The 16,387-nt window shown below is 39.7% G+C and overlaps 1 protein-coding gene across 2 annotated transcripts in view; it reads left to right on the forward strand.

The window, feature by feature from the left end:
• CEP120 (centrosomal protein 120) overlaps positions 1-16,387 on the forward strand; it is a 58,825-nt gene that overhangs the window by 29,008 nt on the left and 13,430 nt on the right. For both annotated transcript variants that reach the window (XM_055142554.1, XM_055142553.1), the window contains 3 exons: positions 575-736; positions 4,620-4,742; positions 12,884-12,982. In XM_055142554.1, coding sequence (XP_054998529.1) covers positions 575-736; positions 4,620-4,742; positions 12,884-12,982 — 384 coding nt within the window. The remainder of the gene's footprint in view (positions 1-574; positions 737-4,619; positions 4,743-12,883; positions 12,983-16,387) is intronic.

A 16,387-nucleotide genomic window follows, 5' to 3' on the forward strand; every position in this document is an offset into this window, starting at 1 on the left:
TTAACTGTTAGTCAGCTTTGTGTGACTTCAGTGGCGATTCCTGATTGTTCTCTTATGTGGTGGGAGGAATGTAGCCTAGACTGGGGAGAAATGTAACATAGACTTGAGCCTGCAGTACTGATTTGGGTTCAAAATGTCTTTCTCTCTTGCTCACTGAAGATTAGATCTCTGAAATAGATGAAAACTTGGTACCTAGTACTATGCCTAGGTAATATTTTCCTTAGTTTTCTATTACCTAGAATCTGTATTTTGATTCAGATTTTTCAACTTAATGCTATTTGTTAATACTAAGGCTTTATATCTTCCATGTGCCTAGGTAGTTTCTGAAAAAAGTTTCTGAAAGAAAAGAAATAGTGAAATATTTGTTTATATTAACAAATGGGTTCTATTTAAGTAGGAATTTTTGAGTAGGCCCCCTTCCCTTTTCTCTCTCTCTTCTCTGGTGCTTGGAATTCAAACAGGGTATGTATGGGGAGGAGAGGCGAGATGCAAAGCAAGCTCCTCAGCAATGCCTGTGCTGTCTCTGGCCCCGTGAGTACTAATGAACAGTAATATGCAAGTATTCTGGTTTAAGCTTCAAAGAGAACGAAAAGAAGTGAAATCAGAACGTGAACGGAATTTGCAAGAGCTTCAGGACGCTATCCGAAGGGCTAAAGAAGATTGTGTGCACCAAGTAGAACTAGAAAAACTCAAGATCAAGCAGTTAGAAGAGGACAAACACCGACTTCAGAAGCAGGTTGGACAGTGTCTGTTAGCTCCTTACACTTCAGTTTATTTGTATTCCAGAAGTAGAAAATAATCAGAATAATGCTGATGTTTGATTATACTCATTGTATTAAGGTTCAAATATCCTTAGGCTCAAATATACTTTAAGTTAGGTGTTCTTTTCCTAAGTGAAAGTGAAGGACTATATTGAAACAGTTTTTCTTTCTTTAAAAGTATTTGCTTGAGATTTATGCCGCATTTTATATAATGTTCAACTAAACATCTTTTTCTGATAAACCTTTTAGCAAAGATGGAGCATTAACTGTGTTCCTCACCTTATCCTCTCCTTTTCTCCTTCACCAATTTTAGTGAACATTTTTATTTGTTATCTTAGTCCTATTAACTGACAACATCCATGGTCATCCTTCATTTTGTGTGTTCTCATAGCTTCTCTAACTCTCTTTTTGTAGTCTTTGATTTTGTGGGCCGCTCCTTGGCTACGTGTGTTTTATCAATCATTAAGCTGTGGGTTTCTCCTGGGCTTCTCCAACACTATATCACTGTCATCCTGTTTTTTATCGATTTGCTTGAGCAGGCACTAGTAACGTCTCCATTTGTTCCAGCCTGAGATTTTAGCAGCCTCTCCTTACTTGTCCTTCCAAATGGTAACGTATTGGAGACTCTTTCAGGGTTAGGGGAATGAGACCTGTTATTGTATTTGGCATATCAGATATGCCACGGGGAGCTTGCCAGGCTCTGCTATGCGGGCAGGACACTCTCAGTAGCTTGCTGGGCTCTCCAAGAGGGACGACGAATGTATATAAGAGAATACAAGCAAGTATGTTAAAACCAAACACGTGTGCTGCTTTTAGGTGGGCTAGACTATAAGACTAAAGCTTCTGGGAGCTTTGTTTTATAGTCTCTAGATCTTGGCTGTTGATGGGATTACATGGCGCCAGGGCAGTTTGTGGGTGTGATTGTAAAGCTACGGGAAAATGCGGGATCTGGGTGGAGGAGGCCCAGTCCCTGTCCGAGCAGACTTGGAAATCTCAGCCCCGGGTCTTTTAACTGTTCTCACAGAGCACGTCATAATGGCCCCTCTCATCTTTTCTTCCTGCTGTTGTCAGAGTGATAGTTTTGATTTTGGGGAAGCATGGCATCTTTCTCTAGAGCCTGTCAGAATCAACTCAGTGCCCACAGGATAAGGATCAGAATCATTCCCTGCATCCTGTCTTTATAGTTTGGACCCAACCTGGCTGTTTCACCTCATCTCATTCCTTGAGCTTTGCTTTCTACTCTCCATCCATACTGCTCTTCTCAGGTCATCAAGCATGCCATGTTCACTTGACCCATGGAATCTCTCTGTGTACAGCTTTATGAGCTAAGTGAACTATGTGCATCCTTCAGTGTTTGGATTAAGCTGTTACTATTATCTATTTTTCTTAAATTTCATTGTAGATTAGATAAGTATGATGAATGTCCAAAGTTCATTTAAGTCTGTCATGAAGAATGGTTTCTGTAACATTTCAGAGTCAGGGTCATATGTAGGTGGATTGCTACTCAGAGGGTCTCATTTAAATCCTAACCAAGGACAACTGTGATAAGTCTCACCAGTAATGGTGAGACTTTTCTTCCACTAAGAAGCTCCAGCTGTAATATATTTAAGTGATATATTTGAGTCATGGAGGATGCATATAGTTAACAGCTGCTTTCTGGAAACTGGAAAAACACTACTCAGGAATCTCCGACAACATAATCTAAGACCTGGGGGGGTATGGAGAAATGCAGAGGGCAGTGGCAGTATCTGGAATGACCGGATTGCTCAGCCCAACGCTATAATCACTTCATAGTTTAAAGAAAACTTGCTGGGTCCTTACGCTGAACCACAGTGTATGTACCAGACAGGTAGAAGGTCAGCAAAGAAAGAGAAGGTGTCAGTGGAAGCCAAGAAGCAAGCCCTGTGCATGCCTGGTAGCTAGCTTACTGTTTAGCAAACTGCGGGCAATCTCAGTGATTCTGATAATGGCCCTGAGTGGTAGAAAAATATCAAACATTAAGTTTATTAGCTTTTGTTTACAACAAAAAAGTGAGATGCTTCAGAAAAAAATAATTATTCTAGCTAGAATTTAATTTCTCTGCAACAGATTGTTCTTTTTTTTTTTTTAATTTTTTATTGAGTCACCATGTGGAAAATTACAAAGTTTTCAGGTTAAAATCTCAGTTATACAATGCTCGAATACCCATCCCTTCACCAGTGCTCATATTCCACCACCAAGAATCCCAGTATAGCTCCACCCCGCCCCCTCACACCCCTAACCCCCCCCGCCCCTAGCCCCCCCTAAGCCCCCCCCCCCCCGCCTGTGTAACTAATAAATTTCACTTTACTTTCACTTTGATTGCATACAATATTTCAACAAAACTCACTATTATTGTTTGGAGAGTCTCTCCCCTAAAGTCAGACCTGCTGAAAAGGAAGCATTAGATAATTTGTTTTCCATTGCTGAGGATGAAGAGGTATGAGGTCGAGTGACTACACTTAGCGGCCTCTCAGTTTTGGGTTTCTGTAATTTAGTATTTTAGTAACTAAGTCCAGAGAGATATCTGCCAGAAGTTGCATCGTTGCCAACTTGTACTTCTCAGTTACATTATATTCCACGTATGAGTGCAATCTTGTTCTTATTTCACATTTGTCCTGATATTTCAGTAAAGATGTAACTGGTGTAGCACATAGTTGGTACATGTATTGATGCTATAGTTTTGGAACACAATCTTCAGCAGTACCTGTTTGTAGTTGATTATAATGTCCCTTAAAGTGGAGCTTCAAAACTGCTCAGAAAAATAAAGCTATGAGAGGTGAAATTGCTCCAAAGGAAATCAAGTCAGTTTCTTCTTAATTTAAGGACACCGGCCATCTGCTTTCATCAGCGGGTTATTCCAGCAGATGATGGGCACTGAATGGTATTCATGCCCTTTGCTACTGACTAGCTTTTTGACCCTCAGTTTTTGTTTTGTTTTTTTCTTTCTTTGGTTTTTTGCGTCACACCCAGTGTGATTCTCAGGGGCTACTCCTGGCTCTGCACTCAAGAATTACTCCTGGCAGTGCAGAAGGGACCATATGGAATGCTGGGGATTGAACCCAGGTCAGAGGTGTGCAAGGCAGACACCCTAACTGCTGTAGTATTGCTCCAGCCCCAGCCCTCAGTTTTATGATCTGTAAATATTAGAGGGTTGGGTTATCTTTAACTTACCTTCAGTTATAACAGAATTTAAAATTTGAACTTAGTAACAATATGTGATAGGTCACTGTCACTGTCATCCCATTGCTCATCGATTTGCTTGAGTGGGCACCAGTAACATCTCCATTGTGAGACTTCTTGTTACTGTTTTTGGCATATCGAATATGCCACGGGTAGCTTGCCAGGCTCTGCCATGTGGGCGAGATACTATAGTGTTAGTATTATTCATAACTAAGGTCACCTTTTCATTCGCCAGCTAACAAAAATCAGTTGTAGAATATTGGTTTTATAAGAAATTTCATACTCAAATTTTTATATAATGAATACATGTTAATTCATATAATTTTTTTAGGATTAATAGAGATCTGGGGCCCGAGTGGCCATACAAAGGGTAGGATACTTGCCTTGCATGTGGACTGACCTGGGTTTGATCCCTGGCACCCTGTACAGTCCACCAAGCTTGCCAGAAGTGACCGCTGAGCAGAGCTAGGAGTAAGCCTTGAGCATGATGTGACTCCAACACCCAATAAATAAAAATGGAGATCCTAGTTTGCCACATATTTTATGTTTTTAAGTATGATTATACTTTAGGATAAGGGGGAATTGATTATATTGAATTTTCTAGTGCTAAAACTTTGCATAACACTGTTCTAAAATATCTATTTTTTTTAAATACAGCTAAATGATGCTGAAAATAAATATAAGATTTTAGAAAAGGAATATCATCAGTTCAAGGATCAGCAAAGCAATAAGCCAGAAATCCGTCTACAGTCGGAAATAAATCTTCTCACCTTGGAAAAGGTATGAGTGTCAGTTTACAAAAACTTTATCTTGATGATTGGTTTATAAAATCTTCAAAAGATAGTTACTTATTTTGGCATTCTAATCTTCAGTAAAGATGCATTAGGGAACTGAACGCACATGGCATTTTCAGTGCTTTAATTTCTTGGCTTTTATCAGTTGTGTTTTATACTTTGTAAAGTCTTTGTTGCAAACAACAGAACTAACTCCAGGGATACAGGAATTCAGTCAGCTGTCAGGAAGTTTGAAGAACCAGTTTCAAAACAAAGGCAAGAGCCAGAGGAAGTAAGGCATTGCTACAATTTTCTGACAGACTATTTTCTGCCACAAATAGTCTACTCTCGGTGCTGTTGTTGGCACCGTCCCTCTGTGTCACTGGATTTTGTATCCCGACAATAGTGTCATTGGTGAACACTCAACTTTGCAGTGATATTTTGAATATTCTGTCTCTGCATATCACTACCCTTTAGATTGTCGTGTGTGTGTGTGTGTGTGTGTGTGTGTGTGTGTGTGTGTGTGTGTGTGTGTGTGTGTGTAAAAGACAGGCTTACTCTCATTTGTATTGGGACCTGCTACAAACAGAATATTTAGTTTATCGACATTTAAGAATGGTTTAGTGTCCAACAGGCAATCTAGGTTTGACTACAAGTGCCCTTGCATCTTATTTGAGAAGTTGAAAGGATTCAGTGGTGCCAGACATTCCCTTTCCTTTCTGCTCTGTGGGTGTTCCTTGCCCATTTCAACCACTAGGGGGCACTAACAGAAGACTGGTATGTGCAAGTTGGGAAGAGGCCAAAGGAGTTTGTGCTTTTTTGTTTCCCTTTTCCTCTGGCAGTTGCTGTAACTCACTTTAGTTCCATCTCTCGCCACGCAGCCCTTCTCCCTCTCTTCCTCCACGCAGCCCACTCTGGTTCTAGCTCCCATAGTCCCTTGCCCCCCAGGAGCTGAGGGCTTCTCTCCCATCTCCCCTGATACTTTGTTCTGCTTCCATCATCTAAAACACTGGTTCCCTGTGTTCAGGCTCTTCTGTTTCAGAGCCCTAGAGTGATTTACTGATGGGAAGCTGACTGTTAGAATTGGTTTCTCATCATCAGCACAGATGCACACTAATTATGACACTGTGATAGTGGAAACATTATGACACTGAACTTGTGGGGAAAAAAAAGATGAAAAATCTTTGGTAGTCTAATGACAAAAAGTTACCCCAATAATTACACAGAAAGACGGCAAGGCAGATGCTAGCAAGTATAATCTCAGTGCTCCCCCCCCCCCCATTAATTGAACTACAGTGAGATACAGTTACAAAGTTGTTCATGATTGGGTTTCAGTCATATAATGTTCCAACCTTCACCAGTGCACATTTCCCAACACCAGCGTTCCCAGTTACCCTCCCGCCCCACCTTCGCCTATCTATGGGCAGGCACTTTTCTTCTTTCTCTCCTCTCTCTTCCTCTCTCTCTTCTTCCCTTTCTCTCTCTCTGCTATTTAGAATGCAAAGGGAGAGGCACTTTAGGTTGAAGAATACAAAGTGAGTCTTGAAGACAGAACGAAAATGATAGATGAAGTTTTAAACAGATAAATTTGTGAGGTTATTCCAAAGAGACATTCTAGAAGAGCTTTAAAAAAAAAAGTACATGGCATGTTTGAAATAACAGCTTGATTAGAATGTAGAGTTTAAGGAGTATAGTAGTATCAAAATAATCATAGATCTCTGACAGCTAAGTCTTCGCTTGGTGGGTGGGGAGCTGTTGGGGGGAAACTCCTGTTGGTGCTTGGGAGCTGCTCCCTATGGCACCTGGGAAGGAGCCTGGGCCTCTATGGAGGGCATGCTTTCAGCCCTTTGGGTGGCACCCCGGGTAATCCGTGGCACTGCGTCCTTGGGCTCTAGAATTGAACTGGGTGTCTGAGAAGCACGAGGAGAGGCTCCCCAATGTAATTAAAATTGTGAAAGGTTCTAGAAAATTTACCTGAAAGGAAAAAAGAGTCTAGGGGCCTACCATTGTAGAGAAAAGCTTATTTAGCATAGGAAAAATACAAGAATACTTTTAGATTGAGGATAAGAAATTAGTAGCAAGTAGCTTGCAGCTTGAGGAGGGGATGATTGAAGCATAGAAAGAAATGTTAATGTTTGAAAGATGAAACAGAAAAGGAGTGAGCCAATGGAAAACTTGGGAATCAAGACCAGTGAAGAAAATCTTAAATTGAGTTATTAGGGCTGGAGAGATAGTATAGCAGGCAGGGCACTTGTCTCGCCTGTAGCTAAGGATAAATTATCAGACAGAAAAATTTCCCTGAATCATCTGTTCTTTTTCAGAAAACAGATACAGGCAGCTTGCCTTGATGCATTTCACCCAGGTTCGATCCCTGGCACTCTATATGGTCCCCTGAACAATCCCTCACCACCACTGAGTATTACCAAAATACACCTCCCTGCTAAAAAATTAATTGAGGGATTAGGAGTTAGGTAAAAACTTCCAGAGCCTTTGTCAGGAGCAGTGAGCTTTGCTCATATCTGATACAGCAGGTCGGTCAAGTAGGAGAGGGAAAGCTGAGTGCTGAACTGTGTTGAACGTGGAAGGGAAAAGTAGCAATTACAGTGGGCATCTCTGAAATCTCTGACAGACAAAAGGACTGCAGTTGAGACTCAATCGCGTATTTTTGAGGGTTTATTACACCATTTAGGAAAGATTAGAATAGGCCCTTTGCATCCCCAGTGAAGATACACTGACAGAAGTACCCGGGTTCAAAGGAATGTAAGGTCCTAGAGAAGGCAGTGTCTTTAAAAAAAAAAAATCAATATTTGGGCATTAATTGGACTGGGAGAACACAAAAGGTCACTGAAATTGAAAAGGGGTAAAACAGAAGCTGAAAGATAAGAACAAGGGGTTGAGCTGTGAGTGGAAAGTCTCGGAGAGGAGACTGTGATGGTGGGTCTCTGGAAGGAGCCCGCCCCCAGTTTGGTTGCCGACGGGGATACACTGAGAAAGTCTCGCATTACATGAGATGAGAATGGATAGCAGGGGGAAAGGGGGACCTGGCACCGAGATCACGGAGGCAGGCTAGAATGGAGAGGGGCGAGTTGTGGAGCCTGTCGCCTGCGCTGTCAGTCGGAGCACCTGGCCTTATTCCTCTGGGCTTCTTCCTTGAGACTTTCATCTTGATAGAGCCACTATTGTGTGTGTGTGTGTGTGGGGGGGGCACCATGAAAGTGTCTGATTTCTGGGTTGAAAAGTGATAGTGAAGAGTAATGTAGATGAACGGAGAAGTTTCTTAAACTCCTGTCTTTGCTGAATGATGAGGGAAGCATAATCAGAAAGTGGCACCTGGGACAGTGGGCTGGACGAGAGTCACAGCATGGGCCTGGGAAGCCGTAGCAGTCACTGCTGTTGTTGGCCGGTCTTGCTCTCTGTTGGTTTCTCTCACTTATCGGGACAGTTCTGTTTCGCTAGCAGTGCACTTGAATCCAGATAGATAGTTCCCTTTCTTCTTGAAAGCACTTCTTTGTAAATAGGAATTTATACCAACCAAAGATATCTCAAGCTCTTATTTGGACAGCAGCTCATTGTGTCTCATGTATCACTGTCATCCCATCGTTCATCGATTTACTTGAGCAGGCGCCAGTAACGTCTCCATTCATCTCAGCCCTGAGATTTTGGCACCTTCTCCTTACTCGTTTTTTCCCAACGATTGGAGGCTCTTTTTGAGGCCAGGGGAATGAGGCCTGTTATTGTTACTGTATTTGGCATATAGAATATGCCACGGAGAGCTTGCCAGGCTCTTCCGTAGTGTCTCACAAGCTATATAAAGTACAGATTCTATTATAGATTATATAATATTTCCCATAGGATTTAATTTTAAGTAGGTTTTAAAATACCTTCCAACTACTTTTTCGCCAGTCATCTTACAAGTAGTACTATGATGCTACTGATGGGCGGAGCATATGAATGAGCACTCTAACAGAACTGATATGTTCATCCAGCATATTTAAGTGTATTCTAGCAAGGCTTTTAGGGTTTTAATAGATTTTTTTCTTTAGTCAATTTTGGGTCCCACCCAGAGATGCTCAGGTGTTTCTCCTTTCTCTGCACCGGAATTACTATTGGCAGTGCTCGGGAGACCATATGGGATGCCAGGGATTGAATCTGGAGTTGGGTGTGTCCAGGAAGAGCCTTACCCGCTGTACTATCTCTCCAGCCCAGGTTTTAATTTTTTTTTGCCATGCTCAGTTTCTCATGCAAATTCTTTACTGCTGAGCTATATCCTGAACCTTCTTAGAAGCTCCAGGGTTTCTCAGCTTTAAAAAAAAAATTCTCTGTTGGTCTGGAGAAGTAGTATAGCAGGTAAGGCTAAGGCACTTTCCTAGCACGTGGCTAACCCAGTTTAATTACCAAGCTCCATATGGTTCCCTGAGCCCAGTAGGAGTGATCAGGAGTAAGCCCTGCGTATAGCCAGGTGTGGCACAAAAACAAAACAACAAAAAATAATTTCTGAAATTTTTTTTGAAGCCAGGAGAGGGCAGAATCTTTTTTCTTTAGTAACAGATCAAAGTACCAAAAAGCAAAAGTGTCTGGTTTAAGTGTATGAATTTTTTCTCTTTCTGAATTTAGTAATTTCCATTTTTTCCTGAAATGGTCTCAAAATAAGATATATCCTGATCCCCTTTATTATGAAGGTGGTGAATGATAGCTTGTAATTTTCTTCTAACTGTGAAATGTTTTAAAAATAGTTGGGACATTTATATGAGATTATAACTTAATAGGCTAGAGAAAAAGGCTAAAATAAAATGCACATATTTAAGAATATTTGGGGCTGGAGCGATAGCACAGCGGGTAGGGCGTTTGCCTTGCACGCGGCTGACCCGGGTTCTAATCCCAGCATCCCATATGGTTCCCTGAGCACCGCCGGGGGTAATTCCTGAGTTAAGAGCCAGGAGTAACCCCTATGCATCGCCAGGTGTGACCTAAAAACCAAAAAAAAAAAAAAAAAAAAAAAAAGAATATTTGATAGCTCCCTGTACCCAAAATGTCCTTTGACAATGGGGGGAAGTGAGATAAGAAGTTACATTATCCTTTAGGGAGGGTGGGGTGAGGCTCATTTTTATTATTTAATAAACTGGGAAATGATTAACCTTAAGTGACCAGGTATGGGGGTTGGAGTGATAGCACAGTGGGTAGGGCGTTTGCCTTGCATGCGGCCGACCTGGGTTCAATTCCCAGCATCCCATATGGTCCCCTGAGCGTCACCAGGAGTAATTCCTGAGTGCAGAGCTAGGAGTAACCCCTGCGCATCGCCAGGTGTGACCCCCTAAAATAAATAAAATTTTTTAAAAAAAAGTGACCAGGTATAATTAGACTGGGGAATGGGTTAGAAACTCTGACTCAGAACATAGCAATCATTTGTACTTTGAGCAGAAAGGAGAGAAATCATGTTCGGAGGTGTCTTGAAGTATAGGAGGGGAAAGTTGGCTCAGGACTCTAGACTTCTTACTCAAGAATGATTTGACCTAGTCCTGCTTTATAGGTTTGTAGATAGATTAAAGGCCAAGGTGACAAGAGAAGTCAGGAGGAGTCAGAGCGAAGGAAATGAAATAGGAATAGAAAAGAATCAAACAGCAAAACATTTAAAGTGGAAATCCAGAATTCTTTGTGCCAGTGAGCTCTACTAAAAAAAAAGGGATTAAAGAAAAGACGATGTAATATTTCTCTTTCCCTCTCTTTTGGTTTTGGGCCACGCCCAGTGATATTGAGGACTTACTACTGACTCTTTGTTCAGGAATCACTCCTGGCATTGCGCAGGGAGCTGTACAGGATGCTAGGGACATAGCCCGGGTTGGCTGCGTGTAAGGCAAACCCCCTACCCATCAGACCATATTACTCCAGTCCTGACTAGGTCATAATTCCATGGAGAACAGTAATTGTGGACATCTGAAGGGAAGAAGCAGGGAAGTTAAAGAGTAATATTCACTGGTCTCTGCTCTTCAGCTTTTTTAGCCTCTGAATTAGCTGTAGGTCCTGAAGTTAATTTTCATTTCAGGAGTTTATAACTTGGTCTATGATATTTAATTGCAGCCAGAGACCAATAAAATTAAATTACAAATACAAGGGCAAGTCTTTCTGAAGTCTCAAATCTACCTAAAGACTTTAACTCAATGTCATTCAATACCTGGAATGATACAAAAACTATTTACATTTTTCTGGGAATTGGTTGATAGCTTTTTTTTTATGTTTTGGAACGCTAAATCTTTCAACCCTTCTGGCTGTTGTGCCTAATCCCTTGGGATTAACCTTTTTTTTATAGTTTTTTTTTTCCAAATGTATTGTTTCTGTATACAAATCATATGACAAATTTTTAAAATGTTATCCTGGAATTCTTCTGTGGGTAGCTAAAACAGAACTCATGTTCATTTCTAAATATATATATATATATATTTAATTTTATTGATAGAATTACAGAGGCAAATGTATCCTTGAAAAAGCTAACAATTGGTTGGGTAATAGGAATAAATTAGGTTTATATCTCACATTTGCTAGTTATTCTTTTTTTAAAAAAATACCCGATAAGGGCTGGAGCGATAGCACAGTAGGTAGGACGTTTGTTTGCTTTGTACATGGCTGACCTGGGTACGATTCTCAACATCCCATATGGTCCCCTAATTCCTGAGTGCAGAGCCAGGAGTGACCCCTGTGCATTGCTGGGTATGACCCAAAAAGGAAAAAAAATACCTGATGAGACTAATAGTTTCTATCTGTATGTATTTAAGTTTATGTGTAACCTTCTGATGGAGCCAACCCATTGGGTAGAAACAGTACTTTGAAGCTTATCCAAGGTCTCAGACTATCCCTAGAATCCATGAACATGATCACCTTCATAACTGCATGCTTCTCTTATCTCACAGCTATAAAATTTTTTTTCTGTCACTCTGTCATATTGCTATTGTTAAATTACCAATATGCGTAGATTTTAGGGGTAAAAGTGGAAAAGATAATCTTTGATAATCTCAGAATATGAGTATCCTTTTATTTAAGATCTATGTCTTAGTTGTGAAATGTCAACACATTTGAAACCCAGGCACAGGGGAATTGTAAAGCAGAAAAGATCTTAATTTTATGAAGTCATATATTACTGCAGAGAATATTCTAGTCTTTTGTGAAGGAAATTTGGCGAGCCACTTTTCCTTTCATAGTAATTTTCTGAAGTTTGAATTTTTGGATAGTGTCTTTGGTTTAATTTTCCTGAAAAATATTGAGTTGTGTATCTGGGAAAAACTAGACTTGACATTAAAAAAAAAATCAGATCAGTTTAGACTAGCAGCATTTTACTGTAATTCAGGCACATTATTATATTATCACTTAAATAGTAAAACTGTCTGTTGGCTGCATGGATCTGTTTGGTGCTTTGTTTGAAACATTGAGAGAGTGCATTCCTAAACAGAGCCAAATTGGCCGTAGTTCATGCACAACAGATTGCCTGCTGCAAGTATAAATAACCATTTTTTTTAATTGAATCACTTTTGTGTTTTTCTTCATTTATTTGAGACAAAATTAAAATTAAAAAATAAAATTATTTTCTTATTCTTGATTTACTTTTAATAGTCTTAAAATACCTCCAACTTTTTACTTGTAGTAAATTGCTTTCTGATAAAGCATTTCCCTATTTCCAGCATTCTATGATTTTTTTTCCAAAATAAAGTTATGAAAGTATTCCCACTAGCTCTTCACTTAAAACAAAATTCCACAAAATGATATGCCTCCAAAAAGAATAATTTGAGTTTTCAGAGTTCCAGCAAAATTGGAATGCTAACAGTTAGAAATGTTTTCAGTAAAAAATGAACGTATTTTTCTTTCTGTGATCTTTATGTAATATGCATGTTTTAAATACATTTATAGTAACTGTCTGGAGTGTAAGACTAATACAGTCTTTTTAGCGAAGGCTGTTAGGCAATAGAAATACAACTATATTTTAAACAAGAAAATGTTCATGTGCCATAATATTTATAGTAAATTATATAACAGTTTTAGATGATGTCGTATGTTACACTACATAAACTCTTTTCTTAAGCCAGACTCTTTGTATATATTATCTTTCAGTGATTGTACACAGTGGGATAGTGTTTCACTTGATATGATTTTAATCACTGTTAGGTTGAACTTGAAAGAAAGTTGGAATCTGCAACTAAGTCTAAACTACATTACAAGCAGCAATGGGGACGAGCTTTGAAAGAACTTGCCAGACTTAAACAGGTATGTAGTTTATAACTGATGATGGATTATTCCTCTTTTTCCCTTGATTCTTTACAAGTTTGCATACTTGGCAATATCTTTTAGGTTCAGATGTCTGCATTTTAATCACCAGTGCTACTTTTCAGAGGAGGTTTTTTTCTTTTCATTTTAATGTGTTGTGTATAAGGTATTCCTTTTTCATTGTTTAAAACAATCTTTCGGAGCTGGAGAGACAATATAGAAGGTAAGGTGCTAGTTTCCTTTGCAGAAATAGCTGACCCGGGTTCAATCCCTGGCATCACATATAGTCCCCTCAGCACAACTGGGTTTAGTTCCAAAGCAAAAAGATAACAAAGCCACCAAAACAAATTGCAAAAACAAACTCCCAGGCTTTTGTCGATCCTTTCTTTAGCTGCCAGTACTTTCTTCCCGAGAAAAAGCTAAGAATCATTTTTTTACTTTCACTTTTAAAGCTACTAGTTTTCCCCTCAGTATTGCAATATTAATTTTTTTCCATTATGAATACTGAAACATAAATTTAACATATCTCAATAAAAAAATTTTTTTTTAAAGGATACATAGGGAGGCCTGGGGTTCATCCCCAATAACCCTGAGCACACTGCAGAGAGTAGCCCAAACACCCCCGGGCCGGGGGGCCCCCCTTCCCCAACGAAAAAACAAATACCTAAAACACAGTTTTGGAAGGTATCAAGGAATTTTTTGAAATTTCATAATTTGAAAGTGATAATTGTTTTCCAGATCCTTTTTGTTACATTTTCTCCTCCTCCCTTGTACTTGTTAACAAATCCTATTCGCTCCCTGACAAGGAAGTTAATCTTAATTTGGGGTGTAATTTTCTGGTTAAGATTGAAAAAAAAAATGAGCAAGAGTGTTGTCTTAAATCTAATGTACTTGACTGAAATTTGGCACATAGTCTTTTAAATTTGCATTTAAATAAATGTCTCCATAGTCATCAGGTGGTATTACGCATTTTTTTCATTTTGCAGTAAATGTTTACTATCTTCTCGGGGGTGTGTGTACTAGAATGTCATGAGAATTTGAAACTAGTATCCATTTGCTTTAATGTAACTTGTAAATGAGTTGAGACGGTAAGTATACGAAGATACTACATACAGTGAATTTATAAATGCTCACAGGACTGAGAGTAAATGAGTAATACATAGCACTGAGTACCTCCTCCATTCAAGAAATGGCACTAGATTTATAGATACAAGTTAAACACAGGCCTTTCCCTCAGGGAACTTACAATTTAGTAATGTGGAAGACTAACCTAATGTGTCCCGCTAATAGTGATTCCTGAAGAACCTGGAGGGGAAAGCCTGTCTGCGTAATAGGAGTTAGGGAAGAGGCCTTCCTGGAGAAGGAGGAATCAGTTGGGTGGGGAAGACCTTTGGTGTGATTTAGGAAAAGCAAGGAGGGTGCGCAGATAGTAGCAAAGATCTGTGAGACCAGAATCTAACCTGTAGTTGGAAAACAAAAGTGTTCCCACTTGAGAGGTCATTTCATATGCTAAGGTCTAGAATTTGAGTGGTGGGTGCAACAAAGAGATTCTTTTAAAGGACATAGGCTTGGTGGACGGGTGCTCCATTCCTGCTTAGAATACAGAGTAGAAAGCAAGCAGGTGCCCGGAGCTCAAGCCTGTGTATCTGGAAGGAGCGTTTCCACATCAGAAATACAGTTATGTAGACTAGGCGCTGATTGGAGCATGGGAAAGGGGTAGAGCTTAGAAATTTGTGTGTTTTGATTTTTACAGAAATTGAGCAAGCAGTTCAAAATGTGAATCTAGTCGTTGAATGATTGGGCTTAAACACAGATAAAGGAATCCTTCATGGATTCCTTGAAGGATTCCACGGAATCCCTGGCAGCAAAGAACTTAGAATTTATGTGTTTAAGAAGGAAGAAGTCAGTAGAGAGAGAGAGATAATGGTAATGGTGCTGACATCTCAGTGTCAGGTGTCTGTCCAGCTCTTCTTCAGTCACAACCAAGATCCTTAGACAGTAAGTATAGTAGTGTGTTATGTTTGGTTAGGCTTTCCTCTCAGAATGTAAAGGTTATAATGCTCATAAAAGCCAATATAATGGATGAATTGCGTGAGAGTTGCTGTTGAAGGCAAAGGTGCCATATGATATCAAGTGGCATACGTGGCAGTTTTGAAACCGAGCTGGCAGAATCTCAGCCCTGCCTTTCATACCACTATGTCTTAGGTAAATTAATTTCTCTGATTTAATCTCCTCTTTCATATAGTGAAAAGAAAATTCCTCACAGGTTGTTCTGAGAATTTAAATGACTGATGTATAAACATTTAATAGTCTTTGGTGTATATTATGTGCTCAATATATGGTAACTGCTGTTAAAAGAAAATGAACCATAAAGCTATTGTGTGTCAGGTTCTTGGTTTCTGTCAGTAGGGACCTAATTAGGTGGTAGCTTTGTATACTGATAAACAGAACAAATATTGCTAGGATTTGTGACTAGTTACTCAGAGGAGTGATAGATACCAAGAACTACAAATTGTTTTGTGTCCAAAGATTGGTGGATGTTACATAGTGGTAGTAGTAGGGACTTGTAGAGTAGTATATAGTGTGAGTGATAACTACTTTGTAACTGGATGGTGCTTTTAATGGGTGTTGTATTGAAACAGCTATAGGTGTTCCATAGAGGGAGAACAGAATTTAAGGGCTGCTGATCTACAGGAGTATTGGGAGGTAAACTGCTTACATTTGGGTGAAAAAAAAAAAAAAGAAATTCAAGAGAGGGGTAAGTACTCAAGCATTGTATGACTGAAACACAAGCATGTAAATCTGTAACTATACCCTCACGGTGACTCACTAATTGTCATCCCGTTGCTCATCAATTTGCTTGAGTAGGCACCAGTAACGTCTCCATTGCAAGATTTGTTGTTACTGTTTTTGGCATATCGAATACGCTACGGGTAGCTTGCCAGGCTCTGCCGTGCGGGCGAGATACTCGAGATACTCTTGGTAGCTTGCCGGGCTCTCCGAGAGGGGCAGAGGAATTGAACCCGGGTCAGCCGTGTGCAAGGCAAATGCCCTACTCACTGTGTTATTTCTCCAGCCTGATTCACTAATAAAAAAATAAAAAATAAATAAAGTAGATATGGATGGAAGAAAAAAAAAAGAAACATTTCTAGCTATTTGATTCACTCATTCTAGTACTTGCTGAAAACCTGCCACAAACAGTGCACAGGGGTTCATGCACTGGATGTAACAGTTTCCACCATCGGGGACCCAGAAATCAGCTGGAAAAACTGACATTAATGAGATTATGGTAGTAGTGAAAAATGCAAATAAAGTTAGCAAAAACACTAACAGTTATTAAACAATTATTTAAAAGGACACTATGGTGATGTATTTTGTCACTGAAAGTTAAGGGATGGAGAAGAA

This window comes from Sorex araneus, chromosome 6 (genome assembly GCF_027595985.1).
Source record: "Sorex araneus isolate mSorAra2 chromosome 6, mSorAra2.pri, whole genome shotgun sequence".
Taxonomy (NCBI): domain Eukaryota; kingdom Metazoa; phylum Chordata; class Mammalia; order Eulipotyphla; family Soricidae; genus Sorex; species Sorex araneus.